Source organism: Silurus aristotelis, assembly GCF_946808225.1.
Source record: "Silurus aristotelis genome assembly, chromosome: 17".
Classification (NCBI taxonomy): Eukaryota; Metazoa; Chordata; class Actinopteri; order Siluriformes; family Siluridae; genus Silurus; species Silurus aristotelis.
Genome location: NC_139590.1, coordinates 7,323,597 through 7,347,987, shown reverse-complemented (window position 1 = coordinate 7,347,987; position 24,391 = coordinate 7,323,597). Strand labels below are relative to the sequence as shown.

Sequence of the window (24,391 nt, the reverse complement as noted above, 5' to 3'; positions counted from 1 at the left end):
TCACCATCTTGGAGAACTCCATGCGGGTTTTCATGTGTCCTGCACTGAGGAGAGGCTTCCGTCGGGCCACTCTGCTATAAAGCCCCACTGGTGAAGGGCTGCAGTGATGGTTGACTTTCTACAACTTTCTTCCATCTCCCGACTGCATCTCTGGAGCTCAGCCACAGTGATCTTTGGGTTCTTCTTTACCTCTCTCACCAAGGCTCTTCTCCCCCGATAGCTCAGTTTGGCCGGACGGCCAGCTCTAGGAATGGTTCTGGTCGTCCCAAACATCCTCCATTTGAGGATTATGGAGGCCACTGTGCTCTTAGGAACCTTAAGTGCAGCAAAAAAATTTTTGGAACCTTGGCCAGATCTGTGCCTTGCCACAATTCTGTCTCTGAGCTCTTCAGGCAGTTCCTTTGACCTTAATGATTCTCATTTGCTCTGACATGCATTGTGATCTGTAAGGTCTTATATAAACAGGTGTGTGGCTTTCCCAATCAAGTCCAATCAGTATAATCAAAAATTTCTGGACTCAAATGAAGGTGTAGAAACATCTCAAGGATGATCAGAAGAAATGGAGAGCACCTGAGTTAAATATTTGAGTGTCACAGCAAAGGGTCTGAATACTTAGGACCATGTGATATTTCAGTTTTTCTTTTTTAATAAATCTGCAAAAAGGTCAACAATTCTGTGTTTTTCTGTCAGTATGGGGTGCTATGTGTACATTCATGAGGAAAAGAAATGAACTTAAATGATTTTAGCAAATGGCTGCAATATAACAAAAAGTGAAAAATTTAAGGGGGTCTGAATACTTTCCGTACCCACTGTATATATATATATATATATATATATATACAGTGAGGAAAATAAGTATTTAAACACCCTGCTATTTTGCAAGTTCTCCCACTTAGAAATCATGGAGGGGTCTGAAATTGTCATCGTAGGTGCATGTCCACTGTGAGAGACATAATCTAAAAAAAAAAATCCAGAAATCAAAATGTATGATTTTTTAACTATTTATTTGTATGATACAGCTGCAAATAAGTGAAATAAGTCAATTTGAACACCTGAGAAAGTCAATGTTAATATTTGGTACAGTAGCCTTTGTTTGCAATTACAGAGGTCAAACGTTTCCTGTAGTTTTTCACCAGGTTTGCACACACTGCAGGAGGGATTTTGGCCCACTCCTCCACCAGAGGTGGGAAGTAAAGGAGTACAAATACTTCGTTACTGTACTAAAGTAGATTTTTCTGGTATCAGTATTTTACTCCACTATTTATTTTTCAGACAACTTTTTACTTTTACTTATTACATTTTTACACAAATATCTGTAGTTTTTACTTTTTACATTTTCAAAACCGACTCGTTACTTTAGTTTTAATCCATTGATTTGGTGAAATATATATATTTTCTTTTCACTGCGCGCTGATTTCAGCCGAACAACCGATTTCCTGTTACTTGCGCGTCTTTTTTCAATCCGCTGGTGTATAAAGTCCTGACTCTCACTCTTTACGAAGATAAGAATCACCAGGCAGAAGGCAGTAAGAAGTTTGGGGTTAACGTGGATGAGACAGAGGGAGTCAGTGATGTAAACATGACTGAGAACAGACACATTCATGATCATCATCATCTTTTCTCTGCTTGTGTTCTATATGTGGATCTTCAGCATGGATACATTCATTAGGTAACAACATTTTTAATTAGTTTTATATATATATATATATATATATATATATATATATATATATATATATATATATATATATATATATATATATATATATATATATATATATATATTAGGCTGTCAAAATTCAAATTATTGTAAACGGCACTAGATGTTATTAACACGCTATCAATTCAGCGCGCATTTCTGTTTTTACCATTTTTATAAAAAGTATAAATACATAAATAAATAAATAAATAAATAAATAAATAAATAAATAAATATAAAAGAGGCGAAATTAAAAGCTCCAGCAAAACACTTATTTACGACGTCCCTTCTTTACTTAGATATACTATAAATAAATAAACTCCACCGAAAAATAATTTTAATCAGTAAACCTTTGTTTTATTTTTCAGTCTCAAATCAAACACCAAATCTGCCATGTTTACACAATTACCCCTCTAGGTGGCGTTTTGTGGGTTTTTCCCTCATAATGGCTACACGAACATAAAGTACTGTCTTTATTGATCGTACTGATAAAAACAATACATCATTCAAATCTGTATAATGTCTATGATTATATATATAAAAGCTTCTTGACTTGAAGCGGTGCAGTTTCTCCGGTATCACCTCATTAGCTGTCCGTGTGGAAACATAGCAAAGGCTCTTAATGATGTCCACACGTCTCTGCACTGTTATAGCCTTTATATTTAATCACTGTACATATGCTTACATAAATATCACATGCTGTAAATATGATACATATTTATCTGCACTATTTGCACGATTGCTACTTTTTGCACTTCTTGTAGATGCCAAACTGCATTTCATTGCTGTGTACCTGTACTATGCTCTATCTATGCTCTATCTATGCTCTATCTATGCTCTATCTATGTTCTATCTATGTTCTATCTATGTTCTATCTATGTTCTATCTATGTTCTATCTATGTTCTATCTATGTTCTATCTATGTTCTGTCTGTCTGTCTGTCTGTCTGTCTGTCTGTCTGTCTGTCTGTCTGTCTGTCTGTCTGTCTGTCTGTCTGTCTGTCTGTCTGTCTGGCTGGCTGGCTGGCTGGCTGGCTGTCCGTCTCCGTCCGTCCGTCTGTCTGTCAAATATTAATATGATTTGAGGTCCAGTTAACAGCTAAAACAGGTAGAAGTAATAACTACTTTTTACTTAAGTACATGTCAAAACCAAGACTTCTTTAATTTCACTTAAGTAAAAAGGTATAATCAGTACTTCAACTTTTACCCGAGTATTTTAAAACATGAGTATCTGTATTTCTACTTAAGTAATGGATGTGTGCCAGAACCTTGATATGCTTCTTACAGAGCCACTCCTTGGTTATCCTGGCTGTGTGCTTCGGGTCATTGTCATGTTGGAAGACCCAGCCTCGACCCATCTTCAATGCTCTAACTGAGGGAAGGAGGTTGTTCCCCAAAATCTCCCAATACATGGCCCCGGTCATCCTCTCCTTAATACAGTGCAGTCGCCCTGTCCCATGCGCAGAAAAACACCCCCCAAAGCATGATGCTTCCACCCCCATGCTTCACAGTAGGGATGGTGTTCTTGGATGGTACTCATCATTCTTTTTCCTCCAAACACGTTTAGTGGAATTATGACCCAAAAGTTCTATTTTGGTCTCATCTGACCACATGACTTTCTCCCATGACTCCTCTGGATTATCCAAATGGTCATTGGCAAACTTAAGACGTGCCTGGACATGTGCTGGTTTAAGCAGGGGAACCTTCCGTGCCATGTATGATTTCAAACCATGACGTCTTAGTGTATTACCAACAGTAACCTTGGAAACAGTGGTCCCAGCTCTTTTCAGGTCATTGACCAGCTCCTCCCGTGTAGTTCTGGGCTAATTTCTCACCTTCCTTAGGATCATTGAGACCCCACGAGGTGAGATCTTGCATGGAGCCCCAGTCCGAGGGAGATTGACAGTCAAGTCAAGTCAAGTCAAGTTTATTTGTATAGCGCTTTTCACAACAGACATTGTCTCAAAGCAGCTTTACAGAAAACAACAGTGAAGGTGAATGGTGTGCGTTTGTCCCTGATGAGCAGCCGTGGCGACAGTGGCAAGGAAAAACTCCCTTAGATGATATGAGGAAGAAACCTTGAGAGGAACCAGACTCAAAGGGGAACCCATCCTCATATGGGTGACATCAAAAGTTTGGTCATAAATCTTTCAACAATACAGAACAATTTGTGATCATCATAGATCCAGCATCAGCTTCTCCATGCCAGGGCCTTTAAACACTCGGCATCTACTTCTCCATGATCATCCATAGGTCCATAATCTTCACGAGGTGGGACGTGACTGGAGCTGGCCAAACCTCAGGAAGCCTCGGGATGGGGAGAGAAAGAGAAGCAGTGGAGAGGAATTAGCGTAGCTGCTGTTCATGATATTAACAGCACAAGTTGATAATGTGCATGTGATCAGATGTTCTGGAGCACAAGGTTGTGATGTGATGTGCGTGATGTGTGTTATGTGTAGGCTTTGCTAAAAAGATATGTTTTTAATCTACACTTAAACTGGGAGAGTGTATCTGAACCCCGAACACTGTCAGGAAGACTATTCCAGAGTTTAGGAGCTAAATGTGAAAATGCTCTACCGCCTTTAGTGGACTTTGCTATTCTAGGAACTACTAGAAGCCCAGAGTTTTGAGATCTCAGGGAGCGTGACGGATTGTAGCGTGTTAAGAGACTGGATAGATACATGGGAGCCAAACCATTTAGTGCTTTATAAGTGAGTAGCAGTAGTTTGTAGTCTATTCGAAACTTAATAGGAAGCCAATGTAGGGACGATAAGATTGGGGTTATATGATCGTATTTTCTTGACCTAGTAAGAACTCTTGCTGCGGCATTCTGAACTAACTGAAGCTTGTTTATTAATGATGCAGGACATCCACCTAGTAATGCATTACAGTAGTCTATTCTAGAGGTCATAAACGCATGGACGAGCTTCTCTGCATCAGATATAGATAACATATTTCTTAGCTTAGAAATATTTCTAAGGTGAAAGAAGGCTGTTTTTGTAACTTGATTGATGTGATTTTTAAAAGATAAGTTGCTGTCTAAAATAACTCCCAGGTCTTTTACCGTTGAACTAGTAGTTACAGAACAACCGTCTAAATGCAGGCTGAGATGCTGGAGCTTCTGTGTACTATTTTTTGGGCCGATGAGCAAAATCTCCGTTTTATCAGGATTTAATAGCAGAAAGTTATGGGTCATCCAATCTCTTATTTCTTCAACACACTCAGTTATGCGAGCTAATTGAGCTGTATCGCCTGGTTTGGATGAAATATATAGCTGGGTATCATCAGCATAACAATGGAAGCTAATTCCATGCCTTCTAATAATATTTCCTAATGGAAGCATGTATATTGTAAAAAGCAGGGGTCCCAGAACTGACCCTTGTGGCACGCCATAATTTACTAGCATTATCCTGGATAGCTCTCCATTTAAATCTACGAAATGGTAACGATTGGACAGGTAGGATTTAAACCAGCTTAATGCCTGTCCCTGAATACCGATGTAATTCTGTAAGCGATCGAGGAGAAGATCATGATCTATAGTGTCGAACGCAGCACTAAGATCTAGTAAAACTAATAGGGAGATGTAGCCTTGGTCTGAAGCTAAAAACAGGTCGTTAGTGATTTTAACTAGAGCAGTTTCTGTGCTATGATGGGGCCTAAAACCTGACTGAAACTCTTCAAAGATATTGTTCTCCTGCAAGTGGTTACATAACTGGGCAGCGACAATCTTTTCTAAAATCTTAGACATAAATGGGAGATTTGAAATTGGTCTGTAATTCGATAGCGTGTTTGGATCCAGATTAGGTTTTTTTTTGAGGGGCTTAATAACTGCTAACTTGAGGGATTTAGGGACATGACCTAACGATAGTGAGGAGTTAATAATATTTAAAAGAGGCTCACCAGCTGTATATAACACTTCCTTCAGTAGTTTAGTGGGAATTGGATCTAACTGACATGTTGTTGATTTAGCTTTCATAATAGCATCATACAGCTCTTCCTGTCCTATACATGTAAAACAGTGTAGTTGTGGGGTTGTAAGTACGATTGTGTCAGGAGATGCTGTCAGAGGTTGAACTGCCACAATTGTTTTTCGAATGTTATCTATTTTTTCAGTGAAGAAATTCATAAAGTCTTCACTACTAAACTGTGATGGAACACATTTTTCAGATCCCTGATTTGTTGTTAATTTAGCGACTGTACTGAAAAGGAACCTGGGATTGTTTTTGTTATTTTCTATGAGTTTGCTCAGGTGTTTAGCTCTAGCAGCTTTTAGCGCCTGTCTGTAGCTAAGCATACTGTCTTTATACGCAATTCTAAATACCTCCAATTTAGTTTTCCTCCATTTTCTCTCCAGATTACGTGTTGTTCTCTTTAGGGCATGCGTATGACTATTATACCAAGGTGCAGTTGCTTGTTCTCGAACCTTTTTTAACCGGATGGGGGCAACAGTGTCTAAAGTGCTAGTGAGGATAAGGTCTATGTTGTTCGCCATCTCATCAAGATGATCAGCATTTATGGGTTTAATGTGAAACTGAGATAAATCAGGCAGGTTATTTATGAATCTGTCCTTAGTGGTTGGAATAATAGTCCTACCAAGTCGATACCGTGGTGAAACACGGTTAATCTGCTCTACCGGTAGTGTGTACAGTAGGAGATAATGGTCTGTGATGTCATCATTCTGAGGTAAAATATTTATATCAGTGACGTCTGCTCCGTGGGATATTATTAAGTCTAGTGTGTGGTTAAAACGGTGGGTTGGTCTGGTGACGTTTTGTTTAACTCCAAAAGAGTTTAGTAAATCGACAAATGATAATCCTAGGGCATCGTTTTCATCATCTACATGAATATTAAAATCTCCTACAAGCAGCACTTTATCAAAGCTGATCAGGAGGTCTGAGAGAAAACAAGCAAACTCATGAAGAAAATCAGCGTAGGGTCCTGGGGGTCTGTACACGGTGACCAGAGCGAGTTTTCTATGCATCTCTGAAAGTGCAATTTTAAGAACGAGCACTTCAAATGATTTAAAGCTGAATCCTAATCTCTGACTAACATTAAGAGAAGCACTATAAATGGTTCCTACACCCCCCCCACGACCAGTCTGACGGGGCTCATGCTTATAAACATATCCTGACGGTGTAGACTCGTTTAGACCCATATAATCACCTGGTTTAATCCAGGTCTCAGTGAGACAGAGTGCATCGAGATTATTCTCTATGATCATCTCATTTACAATCAGTGCTTTGGGTGCAAGTGATCTAATGTTTAAAAGACCGAACTTTAGAACTTTGTTGTGTTTGTTTATCTGGCATTTTTCAGTTTTAACTGCAATAAGATTATTTCTGGATCTTGTGTATGTAATTCTTGGTTTTACTACCCGAGGAATAGATATGGTTTCTATAAACTGGGCTGTGTGTGAACTTGTAACTATTTGGTCTGTAGTATGCGTGTTCTTATAGTTGAAGATTTCTTGATGTCTTACCAGTCAGATGGTGTGTAGTATCCTAGAGATGTTATCTGATAGCACTGCTGCTCCAACTCTGCTGGGGTGCAGGCCATCAGGGCGGAAGAACCTAGGACGCTCCCAGAAACAGTTCCAGTTATTAACAAAGAGAAGTTTATGTTCTCGACACCATGACTGTAACCATTCATTTAGAGCTAAAAGTCTACTAAACTTCTCAGCCCCTCGCTGGTAAGTGGGAAGAGGTCCTGACACAATGATCCTCGTTGTGGGTGATGTGCTGCGTACCGTCTCCACCAGGATCCTGAAGTCCCTCTTTAAGATCTCCGTTTGCCGCAGCCTGGTGTCGTTTGATCCGGCATGGAGAACAACCGCTCCGAAGTTCTCGTTCAGGATCGCGGGTACCTGCGCAGCGACATCCAGAACACGAGCACCAGGAAAACAGCGAGTGTGCACCTTACCTTTAGCTCGGGTAGCGCGGACATGCCGGACGATGGAATCTCCGAGAATAACAGTGTCGCGTTCCGTCTCGCGGAGGGGGACGAAGCGGTTCTCGGTCGAGATCTCGAAGGCCGGTGGTGGAGGTGGAGACGTCCTCGATCGGGGCTTGGCTTGTCTCTTCCGCCGCGGTCGCATCCAGGGTCCATGTTGCACCGGTGCCGGAGTTGTAGGTGCGCTGGGCCTGGGCATAGAAGCACGCGGAGTTGATGTGCTGGGAGCGTTAGGTTCAACCTGGGAGTTTACCTGGGATGAGTGCGCGTCCGCCCGGGATGTTTCCAGCGCCGCTTTCCGCTCTCGCAGCCGGTCATGCTTTACATGCAGCTCGCGAATCTGTTTCTCCAATGCCTCCATCTCCAACGCCACCGTTTGCAACTCGAACGAGTCCTCACCTGTGCTCGAATGCAGACAAACAACCGGCATAGTGCTTATCGTCACGAACAGATTTATTATACAGAGATGTGAGTGAGAGAAAATAAATATAAACAACACTAGTTATAGTCGAGTTAACTAACTACAGGCACAAGTCAGGAAGACAAAAACAATTAAGGATTATTAAAAGAGGAAAAACGGATAGATAGATAGCAAAGTTTGTTTGAAAGACGCCGAGAGATACAAACACGTAACTCGCGGCAAACAAGTCAAACACAGGAAGCTACGTCACAGGAAGCAGTGTGTGAAAATCTGTGGCCCGACAGACTGGGACGTCAGGGGGTAGAGGGGGTAGACAGTCATGTTTAGCTTCTTCCATTTTCTAATGATTGCTCCAACAGTGGACCTTTTTTCACCAAGCTGCTTGGCAATTTCCCCGTAGCCCTTTCCAGCCTTGTGAAAGTGTACAATTTTGTCTCTAGTGTCTTTGGCCATGTTAGTAGTTGGATTCTTACTGATTGTATGGGGTGGACAGGTGTCTTTATGCAGCTAACGACCTCAAACAGGTGCATCTAATTTAGGATAATAAATGTAGTGGAGGTGGACATTTTAAAGGCAGACTAACAGGTCTTTGAGGGTCAGAATTCTAGCTAATAGACAGGTGTTCGAATACTTATTTGCAGCTGTATCAAATAAATAGTTAAAAAATCATACATTGTGATTTCTGGATTTTTTTTTTACATTATGTCTCTCACAGTGGACATGCACCTACGATGACAATTTCAGACCCCTCCATGATTTCTAAGTGGGAGAATTTGAAAAATATCAGGGTGTTCAAATATCCATGACCATGGTATCAGAAAAGAGGAGATGTTTTGTCAGGGTGTAAGAAAAACAATGGATGTTTTTTTTACCTTGAATTTAGCAAAGAGGAGACAGTCTGTCAGGACGCATAAAAAAAGTGCTGATTCTTTACCCCTTAAAATTACAATTTAAATAGTATTATAATTTTAATAATTTCACAATTAACTGAACATATATAAATACAGTTATTCATTGCATAAATATTTTCTTCTCTTTCTTTTTTTTTCTCTAACACACGAAAGAAGGGAAATTTGTCTTATGTCACCACATATTTATACACCAGCGAAACAGGAAGTTATGAATTATTGCTTAAGCATGCACAAAAATGTACAATGGAAAAGAACCATTTTTTACATTTAGTTTATAAAAATTCCTATTTTTGTTTTGTTTTTAAGAATAAATGTATTTCAATTAAAAGTTTGATTTGAAGTTCTTTTATGGTTTTAATGTGGGAAAATTTTTTTTTGTTAATTCTTTGCCATTCCTATAAGTGATTTTTCTATGTTTCTTCTCAAAGGAATGCGGCTCCCAGCACTCCACACAGCGTTACAAATGAAAATCCTGCAAAAAACAAGTGAGAAAGCCACACCAGTTTAAGTAACATCAGTAATTGTTTACAGAAATCTTAGAAAGCTATCATGAAAGACAAACAAGCTAGTGTTCATGTTAATGTATCATACAATCTGATTTTCAGTCTGAAATTTTTTTTTTCTAGATGTAGTAATGCATCCTTTCCTCCTTTCTTCAAGTTTAAGTTTCATTTGATTTCTATAACGCTTTTCACAATGGACATTGTTTCAGCAGCTTTACAGAACATAAGAATTAAAGTGAATTATGTGTATTTATCTCTGAGCAGCGTGGGGTGACTTTCTTATTGTACATGTGTGGGTTTGTGTTGCAGGAAAAATGAAAGTTCTTACAAACTGTTAGGAAATGACATTTTCAAATGGGAAAAACAGGAGAACAACATTCAATCATTAAGGTAACAAACACACAGGTCCCTCTACATATACCAACAGTAGCTCTGTCACCAGGTCTTTGGTGGAGTAAAAAGATTACAAAAAAAATGTGTCAATGTCATAAATCTATATGAAAGTATAAATAATGCAACTAAATGTTAAAAAAAAAAAACTGTAAAAAAAAAAAAAATATATATATATATATATATATATATGTGTAATGTGTAAAAATAATATTTTTAAAGGAAGACATAAATGTTTTTAACTGATAAAATTAAGTTAATATCATACTGATTTACTTCTATTAAAGGGGAAGTGGTAGCTTTGTCGTTAAGGTGTTGGACTTCTAGTCAGAAAGTCATGGGGTCATAAATGTAATTATCACATCTGCTATTTACAGGAATTTAACTGTTCCAAATAATGTTATCTACAGAAAACAATGCTGTACTTTTTTTTTCTTTTTTGTCATTTACAGCATTTTTTTTATTTACAGCATACAGCATATATATATATATATATATATATATATATATATATATATATATATATATATAATAAAATCTTTTTTCTTTTCCCAGGTCACTTCTCAGCAGATGTTGCAATGCAATTTCCAATGCAGTGGTTACACAGGATAACTCACCTGTGGGAACATATATTTCTTTTGATGCAGCTAAAAAAAAAGCAAGAGTGACACCAAACCTCTTTGACATATTCCCCAAGGTATAGTGTAATGCAAATATTCACAAAGAAAATACAATACATAACTTATTGTCCATATAGCCTTTATTCATCAATCTCATTTATAAATCATTTAATTGTCAATAGTAATCTTGCAATAGTAATAATGTGTGTACACATATTTAGGAGACCCCCTTTAAAAAAGCACCATGGGATACATGTGCTGTAGTTGGCAATGGAGGCATCTTAGCCAAAAGTGGTTGTGGAAAACAAATCGACTCTGCCTCATTTGTCATCAGGTCTGTACAGAGCAAAAGTTCATTTTTATTAGTGAATGCACAAACGATACAAACTAAGCAATAAATCTATAACGAATGGGCATTTAGTGCCTTCCAAATAAGAGTCACTTTCCATTGAAATCTGGTTCCTTGTAAGGTTGGCACTGGCTTGCCAGTTCAAGTTCAAATTAAAATTTTATTTTTCACATACACATACATACAGTGTATGACATGCAGTTAAATGCTCCTTATGACCGTCTGACATTTAAGCATATAAAAAGGAATAGAATTTAAGGATAAAAAAAATAAAGTTAAAATATAAAAAAGTATAAAAAATATATGTATGTACATGAATCTAGATGGGGATGGATGTGTATGGCAGATATTGACTGTACTAATTTAAGTGATTTTGTTTGTGATTGTCCTTAAAGTGTCTATTAAAACCAAAGTTTGCATCCCCCACTTTTATATACATTATGACACAAGGGAACCAGGTACATTATATATTGGTATTATAATTACTCCATTAATTTTTTACCAATTTTGCATGGCTTTTGAGTTGTGACAGTGCAGAATCTTAAACGGAGAAATGGTTCTTCAACAATGCAATGGCACGCGATACCCAGACAGATAAAGTCAGCGAAACAAATCGACTGACTAACCTAAAAGGAATGTACTGACAAACTTTACACGTCAGATCTTTCCTTGGATCTCATTGTACTTTTTCTCTCTTTTGCTTCTCAGGTGTAATCTTCCTCCAGTGAGCAATGGACATGAGAAAGATACAGGAAACAAAACTAACCTTGTTACAGCCAACCCTAGTATCCTCTTTCAAAAGTGAGTCTAGGTTGTACAGTTGTACAATTGTATTGTATGCCACTCATAGGTACTATACATCTACAGATAGAGCCTCAGTTTTTAATATATATTTTTACATACACGACTTACGACCTGATATGTCATGTATAATAGAACATTAAAAAATTATGCCGTCATTAATGCTTCTGGACTAAAATATAATATTAACTTGTGTAGCCGAAATAACTCATTCATTCATTAGCAAAGAACAAATGTCTTGTGTACTGGGCCACACGGTAATGAACAATAGCGTTCTGATAATTCCAACACATTTTCAGTTGATCAAGAAAAGGTATTTAAAGTAATCGTTTATTTTGTAAGTTTTTTTAAACGTTTTCACAATGCTCAAGACAAGGGCCAATTCTTAGTGCCAATTGGGAGAAGAATACTTCAAGGTTAAACTCTTTTATGAGAGCTGTATATGTCTGGTTAAAACTGATTTATAGCTGCTGTATGCGTGTTTAACATCCCCACATGAAGTTGCTTAATACAAAAACGAGATAGACAGAAATGCTTTGACTCCAACATGCAATGTAGTACATGTCAGACGTACAAAAGATTTTAAACCGGTCATGTTAACAATGACATTTTAACTGTTTTTGAAAGATTAGAAGCATGTGAAAGAGCATTGCCAAAAAAAGACTTGAACTGGGCAAAAAGCCAAGTATTTATCGTGGACAGCTGGAACAGGTTAGAATCGCCTCAGCTTCTAGGAGCATTACAGTAGTGAATGGAGGTTTCTAGGGTTATTCCTAAGAAATACAAGCAAAATTAATGGAGAGTGTGATGGTTAATGTATCCACCAGGTTGTCAAAATGGAAATGCCATTAGCATGCTTTCCTAAAAGGGGACCTTGGTCACAAATAACCTGACTGCTTGTATGCTCTTGCATGAACACAGGAAAAGTCATCTAAAATAACTAGAGGACTTGGTTTAGTTGGGAGAGGACTGGAAAAGCTGGACTTGAGTGGCCAAATGCTATTCAACAGGTTTAAGTTAAAAACTTAGCTTGAGTTCTTGGCAGTACAATGGAACATCTCGAGACAGGCAGACTGGATTATAGAAGAATCTCTATTCTACAATGATAAGGCTCAGCCTAAAAGCTTAGAATTTCTAAACCTGACAAACTGTTTAGCCAGAGCTAACTAGATCCTACTGCTACTTTATGCATGTAGAGAAGCACTGGAGATCCAACTGACGCATGGGTAGTAAAGAAAATCTGTGTTTCTACTGCAGAAAAGGAGAAGAAATGTTAAAGTAGAAATTATGTTCATTTTATTCTTTCCCTGAAGACACTTTTTCCATATGTGTAAAGGTCAAGGTCATTGACAAGTAAGAATTACGTTCAGGCCCGATAAGTTTGGACCACATTTCTCTGAGACTATTCTGGTAATCCCTGTATATGCTTCCCACTGGAGGGCTTATTAATAGGGCTGGAGCTACAAAAAAATCATATAGCATAACTGAATCCAGTGAAGAGAAAAGACTTCCCATTCTGTAGAAAGAGACAAAATAAATAGTGTTTCCTGTGTAAGCAGGGTCTTTTCCCCTACACATTCACACAGAAATTGAATTGTTTTTTGGAATTACTAGTTAAACAAATATTCACATGATCTGTTTGGATGATAGTTAGTACATTAATTCACAATGGATCCATGAAAGGATGATACTCATGTGATTATTAAACCTTCTGAATCCTGTTTCCATAGTGTGTATGTGTGTGTGTGGGTGGAATGTGTAACTCATTTCTCTCACTTATGCTCTCTACAGGTACCAAGCATTAAATTCCCGTCAGCGGCGATTTGTGACGGATATGCAGGTGTATGGGGACTCTCTACTCCTTCTGCCGGCCTTCTCATTTCAACAGAATACAGCTGTTTCTCTGCGTGCCTTCTACTCACTCTCAGACTTTAGTAACAATGGTCCACGGGCCATTTTCTTTAACCCGAGTTACCTGAGAAATCTGTCAGGCTTTTGGCGTGGCCAGGAAATTCGATCAGTGCGCCTCAGCTCTGGTATTATGATGGTCAGCTTGGCACTGGAACTGTGCAACAATGTCAACCTATATGGCTTCTGGCCCTTTGGAACACACCCACACACCCACCAGAAACTCAACAATCACTATTATGATAACAAACCAGCAAACAAGAGAATGCACTCCATGCCAGCTGAGTTTAAAGTCTTGCAGAATCTCCATAACATGGGTGTGATCCACATGCACCTAGGGGAATGCACAAATGAGCAAGAATAGAACATTTATATGTCAACAAAGGTACTACTTCATATAAAGGCCTATCAAGATGAAAAGATTTAGGGATATATATATAGTTTTTTCCTCATTGTTTCTTCAAGGTATTGTTTTCTGGTAGAATCTTATCTTTTTTACATTAATAATTTAAATCTTCACTTTAAAGAACTCAGAGTTTACAGGTAGAAAAAAAGCCTAGACATAGTCATGGTTTATTGTAGTGTGTTTCTTTTTTCCTCCTGGTAACAAGTTTACCAACTATCTTAGAAAAGAGGTCTTAATTTTTCATGTTTTAGGAGAAACACACTCCAAAGAGTGTTTCTATAAAAAAAATGTGAATGTAAAGATGCTTCAGGAATTATCAGGAAGTTTCTTTAGACAGTAAAACAAACAAACAATTAGATATAAGAAGACCAAAGTTGACTGCAAAGAGAATCTGCAGATTCTGCACACTCTAGCAGCCAGTTCTATTTTATCTACAGTTTTGTTGCTATTATGTCCTTTAGAATCAGAATTAAGGAAGCTGCTGCAAACAGAGTGAACATTCTTATCAGCACTGTCATTGGTGTGGATCCTGACTCATTAGAAAGGGTTTCAGAGGGAAGGATGCTGCGCAAAATACTGCTATTATGAATTATGGTTTTCACCCAGATTCTACAACACCTCCGCTTTCTGTTGGAGTATTGAGCCTGTACTGCACTTTTAGCATAGTCATGAAACAAAAACTGCACTGCGTACACTTGAAATCAGTATACTTGAAATCAGGCGGCCTGTGCATTTGCCGTGCATTTGCCTTCAGTATTTATTTTCTTTCCTTGTTACTTCAAGTCAAGTCAAGTCAAGAAGCTTTTATTGTCATTTTAACTATATATAGCTGACGCAGTACACAGTAAAATGAAACAACGTTCCTCCTGAACCCTGGTGCTACACACAACAACATAGAGCTACATCACAGAAAACACAGGGCTAAGGACTAGTAAGTGTCCTCGCCACATAAAGTGCAACGTGTGCAACCTGGTGCAAACAGTGCAAAGACAACACAAGACAGTGTAAGACAAATACACAAAAAGCGAGGACTTACCCGACTTAATGAACCTCTTAATACCACTACTATCATGTCGCTATTATAGAAACCATCAATACTATACAAAAATGCAATACAACAACGCGTGCCATTACAGGGAGAAGGCATTTCACATATTGAGGGTGAATACCATTTTACTCAAGCAAGAAACACAGTTAAGACTCCAAACCTCTACACTACCACCACAACTGTGCACCTACATCACCTGGAACAGTTCAGAATCAATATTTGTCTAATACCATGAAAAAACAAAAAGAATGTATATACAACCTACTTACCAGAGATGCACACTCAATTTGCACCGCTCCTTAGAGGCTGTAATCCAGTGGTACCGCTCGTGGGTACTGGTCTGGAAGTGGTGAACAAATCCTTTCCCGGGCTGAGACAAGCTAGCTAGCTTCAGGGTTGGCCGACCTTCTCACGATGTCTAGCTTTTCTTGGAAATGTATTTTTAAGTAGGTCCGAGACCGAATTAATTTCTCGTCCTCCCGTCAACCATTTTGTGGGCATTAAGAAGTCTAACTCAGATGTATTGATGTGTGCAGATAACTACAGTTATCTACTTAATGCAATTTTACTTGTTAATTTTTTTACTCTTTTGGTACTCTTTCTCTTATCAGTAAAACTTATAAATATAGATTGTCTGAAACGATTATGTAAACCTTAATACAAGCAATACAAATAGCATTTACCTGCTCAGAGTTTCAAGACATGAAAGTAATATCCCACTTACACTTTTCTTTTTGTACTATAACGCAAACATCCCCCAAACAGGTACTAAAACGTCTATAGTAATGTGTCACATATGGTATTAGTAAAGTGTACTAATAATGTAGTGTTTACTTAGAATATGCAATGTCACCAAAAGTACAAAAGTCGTTTGTTTTAATCACTGTAGTACTGCTATGTGTAGTAAAAAAGTCATATTTTTACTACAGCACAAAAAACAAAACTAGTTAAAAAAGGCTTGTCAGACGTCTTATTATTTTATCTGGAAAATACTGTTTAACAGGAACCCACACCCAGGGAACATTCTCATAGCTAGAACCTCATGGAACGTTTCTCTCAGGGTCCCACTGTAACACGAGCTTAGTACAATTCACCTCATCAGCCAGCAGGTGTCAGAGTTACTATTTCATTCTGTTTGACCCAGTCAACAATACAGTGCATCCGGAAATATTCACAGCGCTTCACTTTTTCCACAATTTATGTTACAGCCTTATTCCAAAATGGATAAAATTCATGATCTTCCTCAAAATTTTACTGACAATACTGCATAAGAACAACATGAAAGAAATGTTTGTTAATCTTTGTAAATTTATACAAAAAAAAAAAAAAAAACACACGTTCATAAGTATTCACAACCTTTGCTCAATACTTTGTTGAAACAGTTTTGGCACCAATTACAGCCTCAAGTATTTTCAAGTATGATGCTACAAGCTGGGCACACCTATTTTTTTGGCAGTTTCTACCATTCTTCTTTGCAGAACCTCTCAAGCTTAATGCACATCCGTTTTTAGATCTCTCCAGTGATGTTTAATACCGTTCAAGTCTGGGCTCTGGCTGGGCCACTAGAGGGTATTCAAAGAGCTTTTCCATAGCCACTCCTTTGCTATCATGGCAGTGTGCTATCATGGCTGCTGTGTCCTGTTGGACGATGAACCCAATCTGAGGCACTTTATAGGAGGTTTTAATTTTCCTGTTCCTGCTGCTGATAAACATCCCCATAGCATGATGCATTTTACTGAGGAGTGGCTTCCGTCTCGCCACTCTACCATACAGGCCTGATTGGTGGAGTGCTGCAGAGATGATTGTTCTACTGGAGGTTTCTGCTTTCTCCACAGAGAAATGCTGGAGCTCTTTTAGAGTGACCATCAGGCTCTTGGTCACCTCCCTGACTAAAGCCCTTCACCACCAATTATTTAAGCATGATGGAGGCCACTGTGCTTATTTAAACCTTTAATGCTGCAGAGATTTTTCTGTACCCTTCCCCAGGTCTGTGCATCGCTACAATCCTGTCTCAGAGGTCTACAGACAATTCCTTGGACTTCATGGCTTGGTTTGTTCTCTAACATGCACTGTTAAACTGTGGGACCTTATATAGACAGGTGTGTGCAGTTTCAAACGATGTCAAATCAATTGAATTTACCACAGGTGGACTCCAATCAAGTTTGTGAAACATCTCACAGATGATCAGTGAACAGGGGAGGCACCTGAGCTCAAATTTTCAAACACATTCTTTCGTACTGTCATTATAGGGCATTGCTTATAGAATTTTGAGGGGAAAAAATAATAATTCAATCAGTTTTGGAATAAGGTTGAAACATAAAAAATGTCAAAACGTCATTTTGTTTGAACTTCTAATTAAAAGCGTGTGAGTTTAAATCTTGGTCACGGCAGGCTGATTACATTTTAATACACGATATATTTAAGCTTAAGAAATTGAGTAAAACGAAAGATCAAAAGAATCTTTGTTTTAGTATAAAAAAAATAATTCATTATATTGGTCTGCTTTGTGACCTTTGTCACAAAGGTTTGAGTTTTTTATTTTTTTTTTATTTTAAAGTATGTACATGGCTACTTTACTACAGAGATGCCTAATGTAGGAAAATAAAGCTTCCCTCTTTAACTATGAACCTATTTATCTTGTAATCTCCTTGTGGTGAGGACCCCCCTAAAAACAGACTTGACATTGATTGGCTAAGGCTCCTAGTCCAGGCTGCTTGCTGCCCCTTATTGGTTACTTTAGGCAGAAGATAGTTCTCTAACAAAACACATGCTCAACCCCCTTCCAGTCCAAAAGCGACTTTCATGAGCTAAATCGGTCTACAGCACTCGTGTTACTGGACTAAGAGATAGACCAGTAGGCTAAAATGGGGTTGAGGGAGCAACAGCTTACAATTTCAACAGGAATAGATCAACATAGTGAGGCTGGTCAAGCTAGAAAATAAGAAAGAATAAAAACACTGTCAGAGAATAGAGGAAGAACCAGAGTGAGAGTGTGAGAGAGAGAGAGAGAGAGAGAGAGAGAGAGAGAGAGAGAGAGGAACAGATCAGACTGCCAAGCTAAAACAAAAGAGCATGCCTTAAAGTGAAGGTGTAATGTGGAGAGTAGGACAGGAATGTACAACGACAAAACACAGAGGAAGTGTGAGTGACAGAGAGAAGCTTCAGACATGAAAGACAAAAAAGGTAGTATAAAACGGAAGAAAAGGGGGATGGGTTTTGAAGAAGGGTTAAAAAAAAAATGAAGAAAAGCAAGAAGATCTATAACAGTGTGAGTGTTTGCATAATTATGAGCAAACATACACACCTGTATGTGAACAACATATTTCTACGGAGACAAACATCACAGATATGATGAGGTTTCTGCTGAAGCTCCTGTCCATCCTTATTGCCCTCCTCTTCAGCAGCCTGCTTTGGCACTATTTTACAAACAGGTAAGTGCTTGATTCTGATTTCTTTATAAAAGATTCATTAAAAGTCGCACAAAAGCTTTAGAACTATGAAATTTTTAATGAGAGGATCCTTTATTGTCGTACAAATTGAGGCATAACACAAACTCCTTTTTTAAAAAGGCTCTAAAATTATTTAAACACAATAATGTAAAAGAAATGTGACCTTAAATTATTTTTTATATAAAATCCTTTTGTTTGTTTGTTTTTTATACTTTGTTAGTTTTGATTATATGAAACCATTTTAAATTGTAATTTTATTTATGATTTAATTTATTTTATTTTATAATTTAATTTATTCTGTAATATATGTTGTGCCATGCTGGTTCAATAGTTTTTTCTTTAATAAATTATTATTATTATTATTATTTTAACTCATTATATTAAACTCATTTAGCCAAATTCAGCTTAATTATGAGTAATTTTTCAACTAGTGATATTAGGTTTGGTATGTTTGTGTGTTTAAGGAGGACAAACTGCCTATCTGTCTAGAATATTTGCAATATTACTACATCTTTATCTACATTTTGAGTCTCAATTGACAAATTTATTTCTGGGCACTTGGGTTTCCTCTCCAAGTCCATCCAGTGTGTCCCCTCTATTGAGTCCACTGGGAGTCTGCCCTGTGACCTTTTTTGTAGGTTAGACAACTGGATGAATATACCCCATATACTTTTACCTCTATATAACTATATCTTCAGTCACCTGCAATATTTCTAATCTTGTAAACCTTAATGCATTTTTTTCTACTAGTATAGTATACTAGTATAGGATTCTTAACTGTAAACCCTTACTGTTTGTGTCCTGTCTATTAGAAATTCACAAATCTATATTACAGTAAACTAAGATTTAAAAAAAAATATTTGCTAGATTTGCTAAATGACTGATTCTGTTGAGGCATAATCATGTATTTTCTCATTAAACATGGTTCAGACTTCTTTAATCCAGATACCCAAGAATGTCGTAATCAATACATTCTTCTGATATGTTCTTAATACTTAAGCATGTTTATAAGAATAAGACTGGCAGATGAAGCCTAACTTTGTAGTGTAGCATATTGTCTAGGTTCTTTGATGGTATTCACTTTGCCAATAAACAGTTCGCTAAATAATTTACAAAAGAAATGAAAAACAAATCATGTATTTTTCACATAATATGACAGCTAAAAACAGTCTTTATTAGTTCCTCTTTTTCTAGAATTTATATAAACAAAAACAACCAAGTTTGTCATGTTGCAAAGAAACTAAAATAAGAAACTGAAAAAACACTTCCTTTCTCCTTTCCTTCATGCAGGTTAAAAACAGGAAATGTCTCACTATCAATAATAATAATAGGGTCCACCATCTCAATGACGGCACATTATTTAACCAATTTTTAGTACTCTCAGGTGTGATTATACATGAAGCATTGGCTGTGAATTGTTGTTACTACAGAAATAATAACATTTTAGAATGAGCACATTGTCATTTTAATTCATTTAGGAACTACTGACAAAAGTTCTGTTATAGAAAGTTAATTAGAACCACTTGAGTAATCAGATTCTAATGTTTCACCAGTGCTGTTGTATGAAACACTTTATACCACAGCAAGTTTAATACATATAAAGTAAAAATAAAATCAACATTCAATAATGCAATTTACAAATTTTTGTACAGATAAAATCTTTTTATATATACAAATAAAATCAATACATGTCTGATGGCTGGCATTAGAACTAAAGAATAACCTGCATGACTGGTGCAACTGCCTTTTGCCCCTCCTTGTTGCTGTTGTTGTATGTCTTGATTACTGACTTTGCAAATCTTAACTGTATTAACAAATATTACCAAGAGCCAATTCATGCAATTGCAAATACAGATATGACTGTCTTACTTGTGACATGTCTTATTATTGATGCTTTTCATACCCATCATACCTTTGCTCTATTGTTCATCTCTCAGTCTTTTCTGAGTCTCTTCCCTGTCCAGTGGAATGAGAGACTCCTGCTTATAGAACACATACTGTACATACTCCACTCTTCTCCACTGTTAATCAATTTTATTTCAAATGCTCTTTAACAATATACTGTAGATTGTCACAAAGTAGATCTACAGAAATATAAATGTAGCTTTAAATCCCTAGTGCGCAAGAGCAAACAAGAGAGCAAAGGACAAACATGAGGAATAAACCGTAGGAGCACTGAGACATAAAATAAAACTTACCTTAAGCTATGTAATACCCTAGCATAATACAGGATGTATCAGTAGGAACAAAGCAGTACGATGGAAAACGCAGTTCTAAGTGGTAGGACCAACATAATGGTATATCAGGTTTTGACCCGATATGAGAAAATCCACCTAAAAATACTGCTAACCTAAATGTTCTAAAATCTGAACTTTAGGGCTTTTGCTTTGAGGATAAAATGAAAATAATAAAATTCATGCTGCTCAAATAATGTATTAACACAATGAAAAACACAAGCTAAATTTGTACAATCCAGGTTAGCATAAATAGAAAATATTCGAAAGGTGATGTTTTCTATATAAAATCTATGATGCCTTGGATATTGTAAAATCATCCAGCTTTGCTGTGGATCTTCTGATATATTTTTTTTATATAACGTGTTACATTGTTCAAAATAGACCTTAAAAATGTATGTATTCCAAGTATCATTTGATGAAGCATCAAAGGTCAGCCAATCTGTCCATGAGTGCTTGTACACATTGAGGACCAAACTAGTATCACAAGTTTGAACAGAAAAAAGAGTATTGTGGGTTGTACAACAAAGATACATACATCAAAGCCCTAAAACAAAAAACAGCCTTTTGTTACCCACTACATATTATATTGTTGTAGTCTAAGCCTATGTATACCATTGTATGTACTATAAAGCTGTTTGCCTTTGATAATTCTAGTTGCATACTTCTTGTCACGACACCAATGTCCCTTTCAGGTTATGTCTACAGTATATGTCTATGTCTATGTCTATGACTACACAGTTTTTTTCTTCAATCGGCTTTTTGTTAAGTTTGATTTACTAGAGCACTAGGTGTCTAATTCTTTACAGTATTTTAGTTCAAACACAATGTGATTATGTGATAAGTTTTGATTACCTGACAGTGAAGTTACATTTTACTTATTTTTCTGTAATAGCATATTTGTATGAATTGTATGTTTTTTTTGTAGCATGACAGACAATTTTATATCTCCATGCCACTGTAAACATTACTGCTTTAAGTTGATAATGAAACTGTGGATATCGTTCTGTAAAACTTTCAGACTGTATCCAACATTCAACTAAGCTGTAGGAAAAACCGACTTTGACAAATGAACATGACAAACACGGTGTCTCTAGCAGCCAAGGAGCAGTGAATAGGCAAAGGCACAAAGAGTCCTGAATGAGGGGTGCCGTTGTTAGGCTAGTTATATTTGTAGTGTGTTTTTGGCTCAGAGCCAGGTGTTTAACTGTTTGTAATTAGGATTCTACTTTTATGCAATCAAACTGTCTAAATATTTAGTTTACTTTCAGTTAACTTGACAGACACGTTTAAATTATTTGAACATGTTATAGTCTATATAATCACATTGAAATAGCTTTTGACAAAAACCCGGTCAGCCACGCCTGTAGTGTCAGTGGGGACAAAACCTGCTCCTGCTCTGAAGTAAACTCTGCATATGAATGGGAAAATTCCATGGCTGCTTTCCACCAGCCGAAAAACAGATGAGACAATTAACCAGTGCAGAGACACGCACAAAAAAACAACACACATTTTGAGTGCATAGCTATCTAACTCAGATCTTGCTGGTCATGGGTTTGTACACTGATTGAACTCTGAACGATCCAATTGTATTATAACACGAACTAATAGCTATTCCTATGGCAGAAATAATACTTATGTATGGGTTACCATATAAGTATGGGTTTCTTAAATGGAAACTCTAGGATTATTATGAAATGACCCACAGTAGTGAGTTATGCATTGTATAGAGTAGAGTAATAGAGTAATTTAAAGTTTGAAGATGCCTTTCAAACTAGCCAGTTGAAGGCAAGAAGAAAACCCAGAGTGGAACAATCTCTGTTTTAACTAGAGACCCCTTTAAGTCTTTTCTCACTGAAAGATTTTAATTTGAGCTGCACCATAGAGTATGTACTGAAAACAACAGAAAACACCTTGCAGATTCAACTTGGTGGAATGTCTGACCTGTCCTGCCTTGGCGAAAGCTTTATCTGAGTGTCACTTTAACGCCTAAGTGGACTGATGTGATCATCTGACTGATCTCCTTACTCATAGTGACTAATAGAATTGCTGTGAAGATCAGAAAGTTCATCCTGATACTTTTTTACTAGGTCACTGTCTAAGAATACCATTCTTAAAAACATTGTTGAGGCGGTATTAGTATTATTATTAATACACCCTAAACTTTAAAAAACTCAGCTGTTCGGACATCTAGGGAGTCATTAAGCTGTTCGGACACATTTTCCTTGCACTACCTTGTGGGCATGCCTTTTCTTTGTATACTGAAAGCAGTGCTAGGGGACCGGAGTGGGTGTGGTGCAATCTAGGGTGTGTTACGTGCTAAAGCAAAGTCTCGGAACCTGTAAAAACAATATTAAAGCTACACTGACAAACCTGGATTCTAGAGGTTTGAAGTGTTTTAAAGTCACAGAGAGTGGCTGCATCCATTTTTTTTTTAGTTTAAGTTCAAACTCAACCTGTTGTTATTTTCTGGAGGAAAAAACAAACCTTTTTTTTTGTTTTTAACAGTAAACCACTCGACCACTTGGTGACCTGCCCTTATTGATGTATTTATATGGGTCTTTTAGTGGTATTCAATCTTTTTAAAAAGTACATCAAAGCACATCAAATGCTAATTGTCTCCTGAACAATCAACTCATAACATTGAGGACGAAATCTTTTCGCATTTACAAATAATATTATTGAGGGCATACATGGTATTTAATGATATGGTCAACTGGAGATTTTTTATTATTTTAATATGTCAATGCAAATTCTTGCGGATTTTCATAATATATCCACTTTGACTGGTTTCACATTTATTATTATTGCATACAGTCTGAATACAATCTTGTTGAACAATAATATTAGATTGTTATGTGCAGTTGTGATTATCCATTATTATTATTTGTTATTTTACTGTTGGATGTTTATACTTTTCTACTTATTATGGTTGCCTCATTTACTGATTATTTTTCATTATTTAACGACAAGTCAAATATTTAAACTAGGTTTTTGATTTTACTGCATGCAAGATGATGATGATTTCTTTTCACACCAGTACCACACCTGATTTGAATGTGAATGGTTGCAAAGTATGAAAAGAAAAAGCTTATATTTTATTGAATAATGTCATTAAATATTTCCCCCATACAAAAATAGTTTTTAAGTTCAGTAATAAAATATGTATAACATTTTTTTGAATAAAACCATGTGTTTGCAAATATGTTAAGACCGCTTGATAAATCTGGTGTGAATTTGCAAGAAAGATTTTAACCTAAGTGGTAAAAACAACATTAATTGAATACAGTATTCAATTTTTTACTATTTCTACTATTTCACATTTATTTTCTCCGTTGGGTGAAAGAAAAGCAGTAAGAAAAGCAAGGTTTTATTCTGGTTTAGTTTTTTTGTGTTTTACGTGTGTTTTTGTTTAAAACATTTTAAAGAAGGCTTTTTCTGTCTGACTTCTTTCTTTTAGTATAGGATTAACAGCTTTCACTAATTTTGATCAGTTCTGACAATTTATAATTAAATTATATAATTATTACAATTTACAATGCATATTTTAGACTGGACTGACTATATATATATATATTTTAATTTATATATACATATATTTAAATGATTCTGTGGAATTGAACTCTAAAATAACAAGACCTAATCAAGTAGGCAGTAAATCCATTATTTGTTGATAAATGCATATATATTTGTGAAATGACAAT

The 24,391-nt window shown here is 36.7% G+C and overlaps 1 protein-coding gene across 1 annotated transcript in view; it reads left to right on the top strand.

Moving 5' to 3' along the window:
• LOC310739960 (uncharacterized protein) overlaps nt 1-24,391 on the top strand; it is a 34,248-nt gene that overhangs the window by 2,524 nt on the left and 7,333 nt on the right. Inside the window, exons 2-8 of the mRNA XM_083566252.1 lie at nt 9,408-9,464; nt 9,792-9,872; nt 10,428-10,569; nt 10,714-10,826; nt 11,550-11,642; nt 13,434-13,904; nt 18,268-18,435. Of these exons, the coding sequence (XP_083422378.1) occupies nt 9,408-9,464; nt 9,792-9,872; nt 10,428-10,569; nt 10,714-10,826; nt 11,550-11,642; nt 13,434-13,904; nt 18,268-18,435 (1,125 nt within the window). The remainder of the gene's footprint in view (nt 1-9,407; nt 9,465-9,791; nt 9,873-10,427; nt 10,570-10,713; nt 10,827-11,549; nt 11,643-13,433; nt 13,905-18,267; nt 18,436-24,391) is intronic.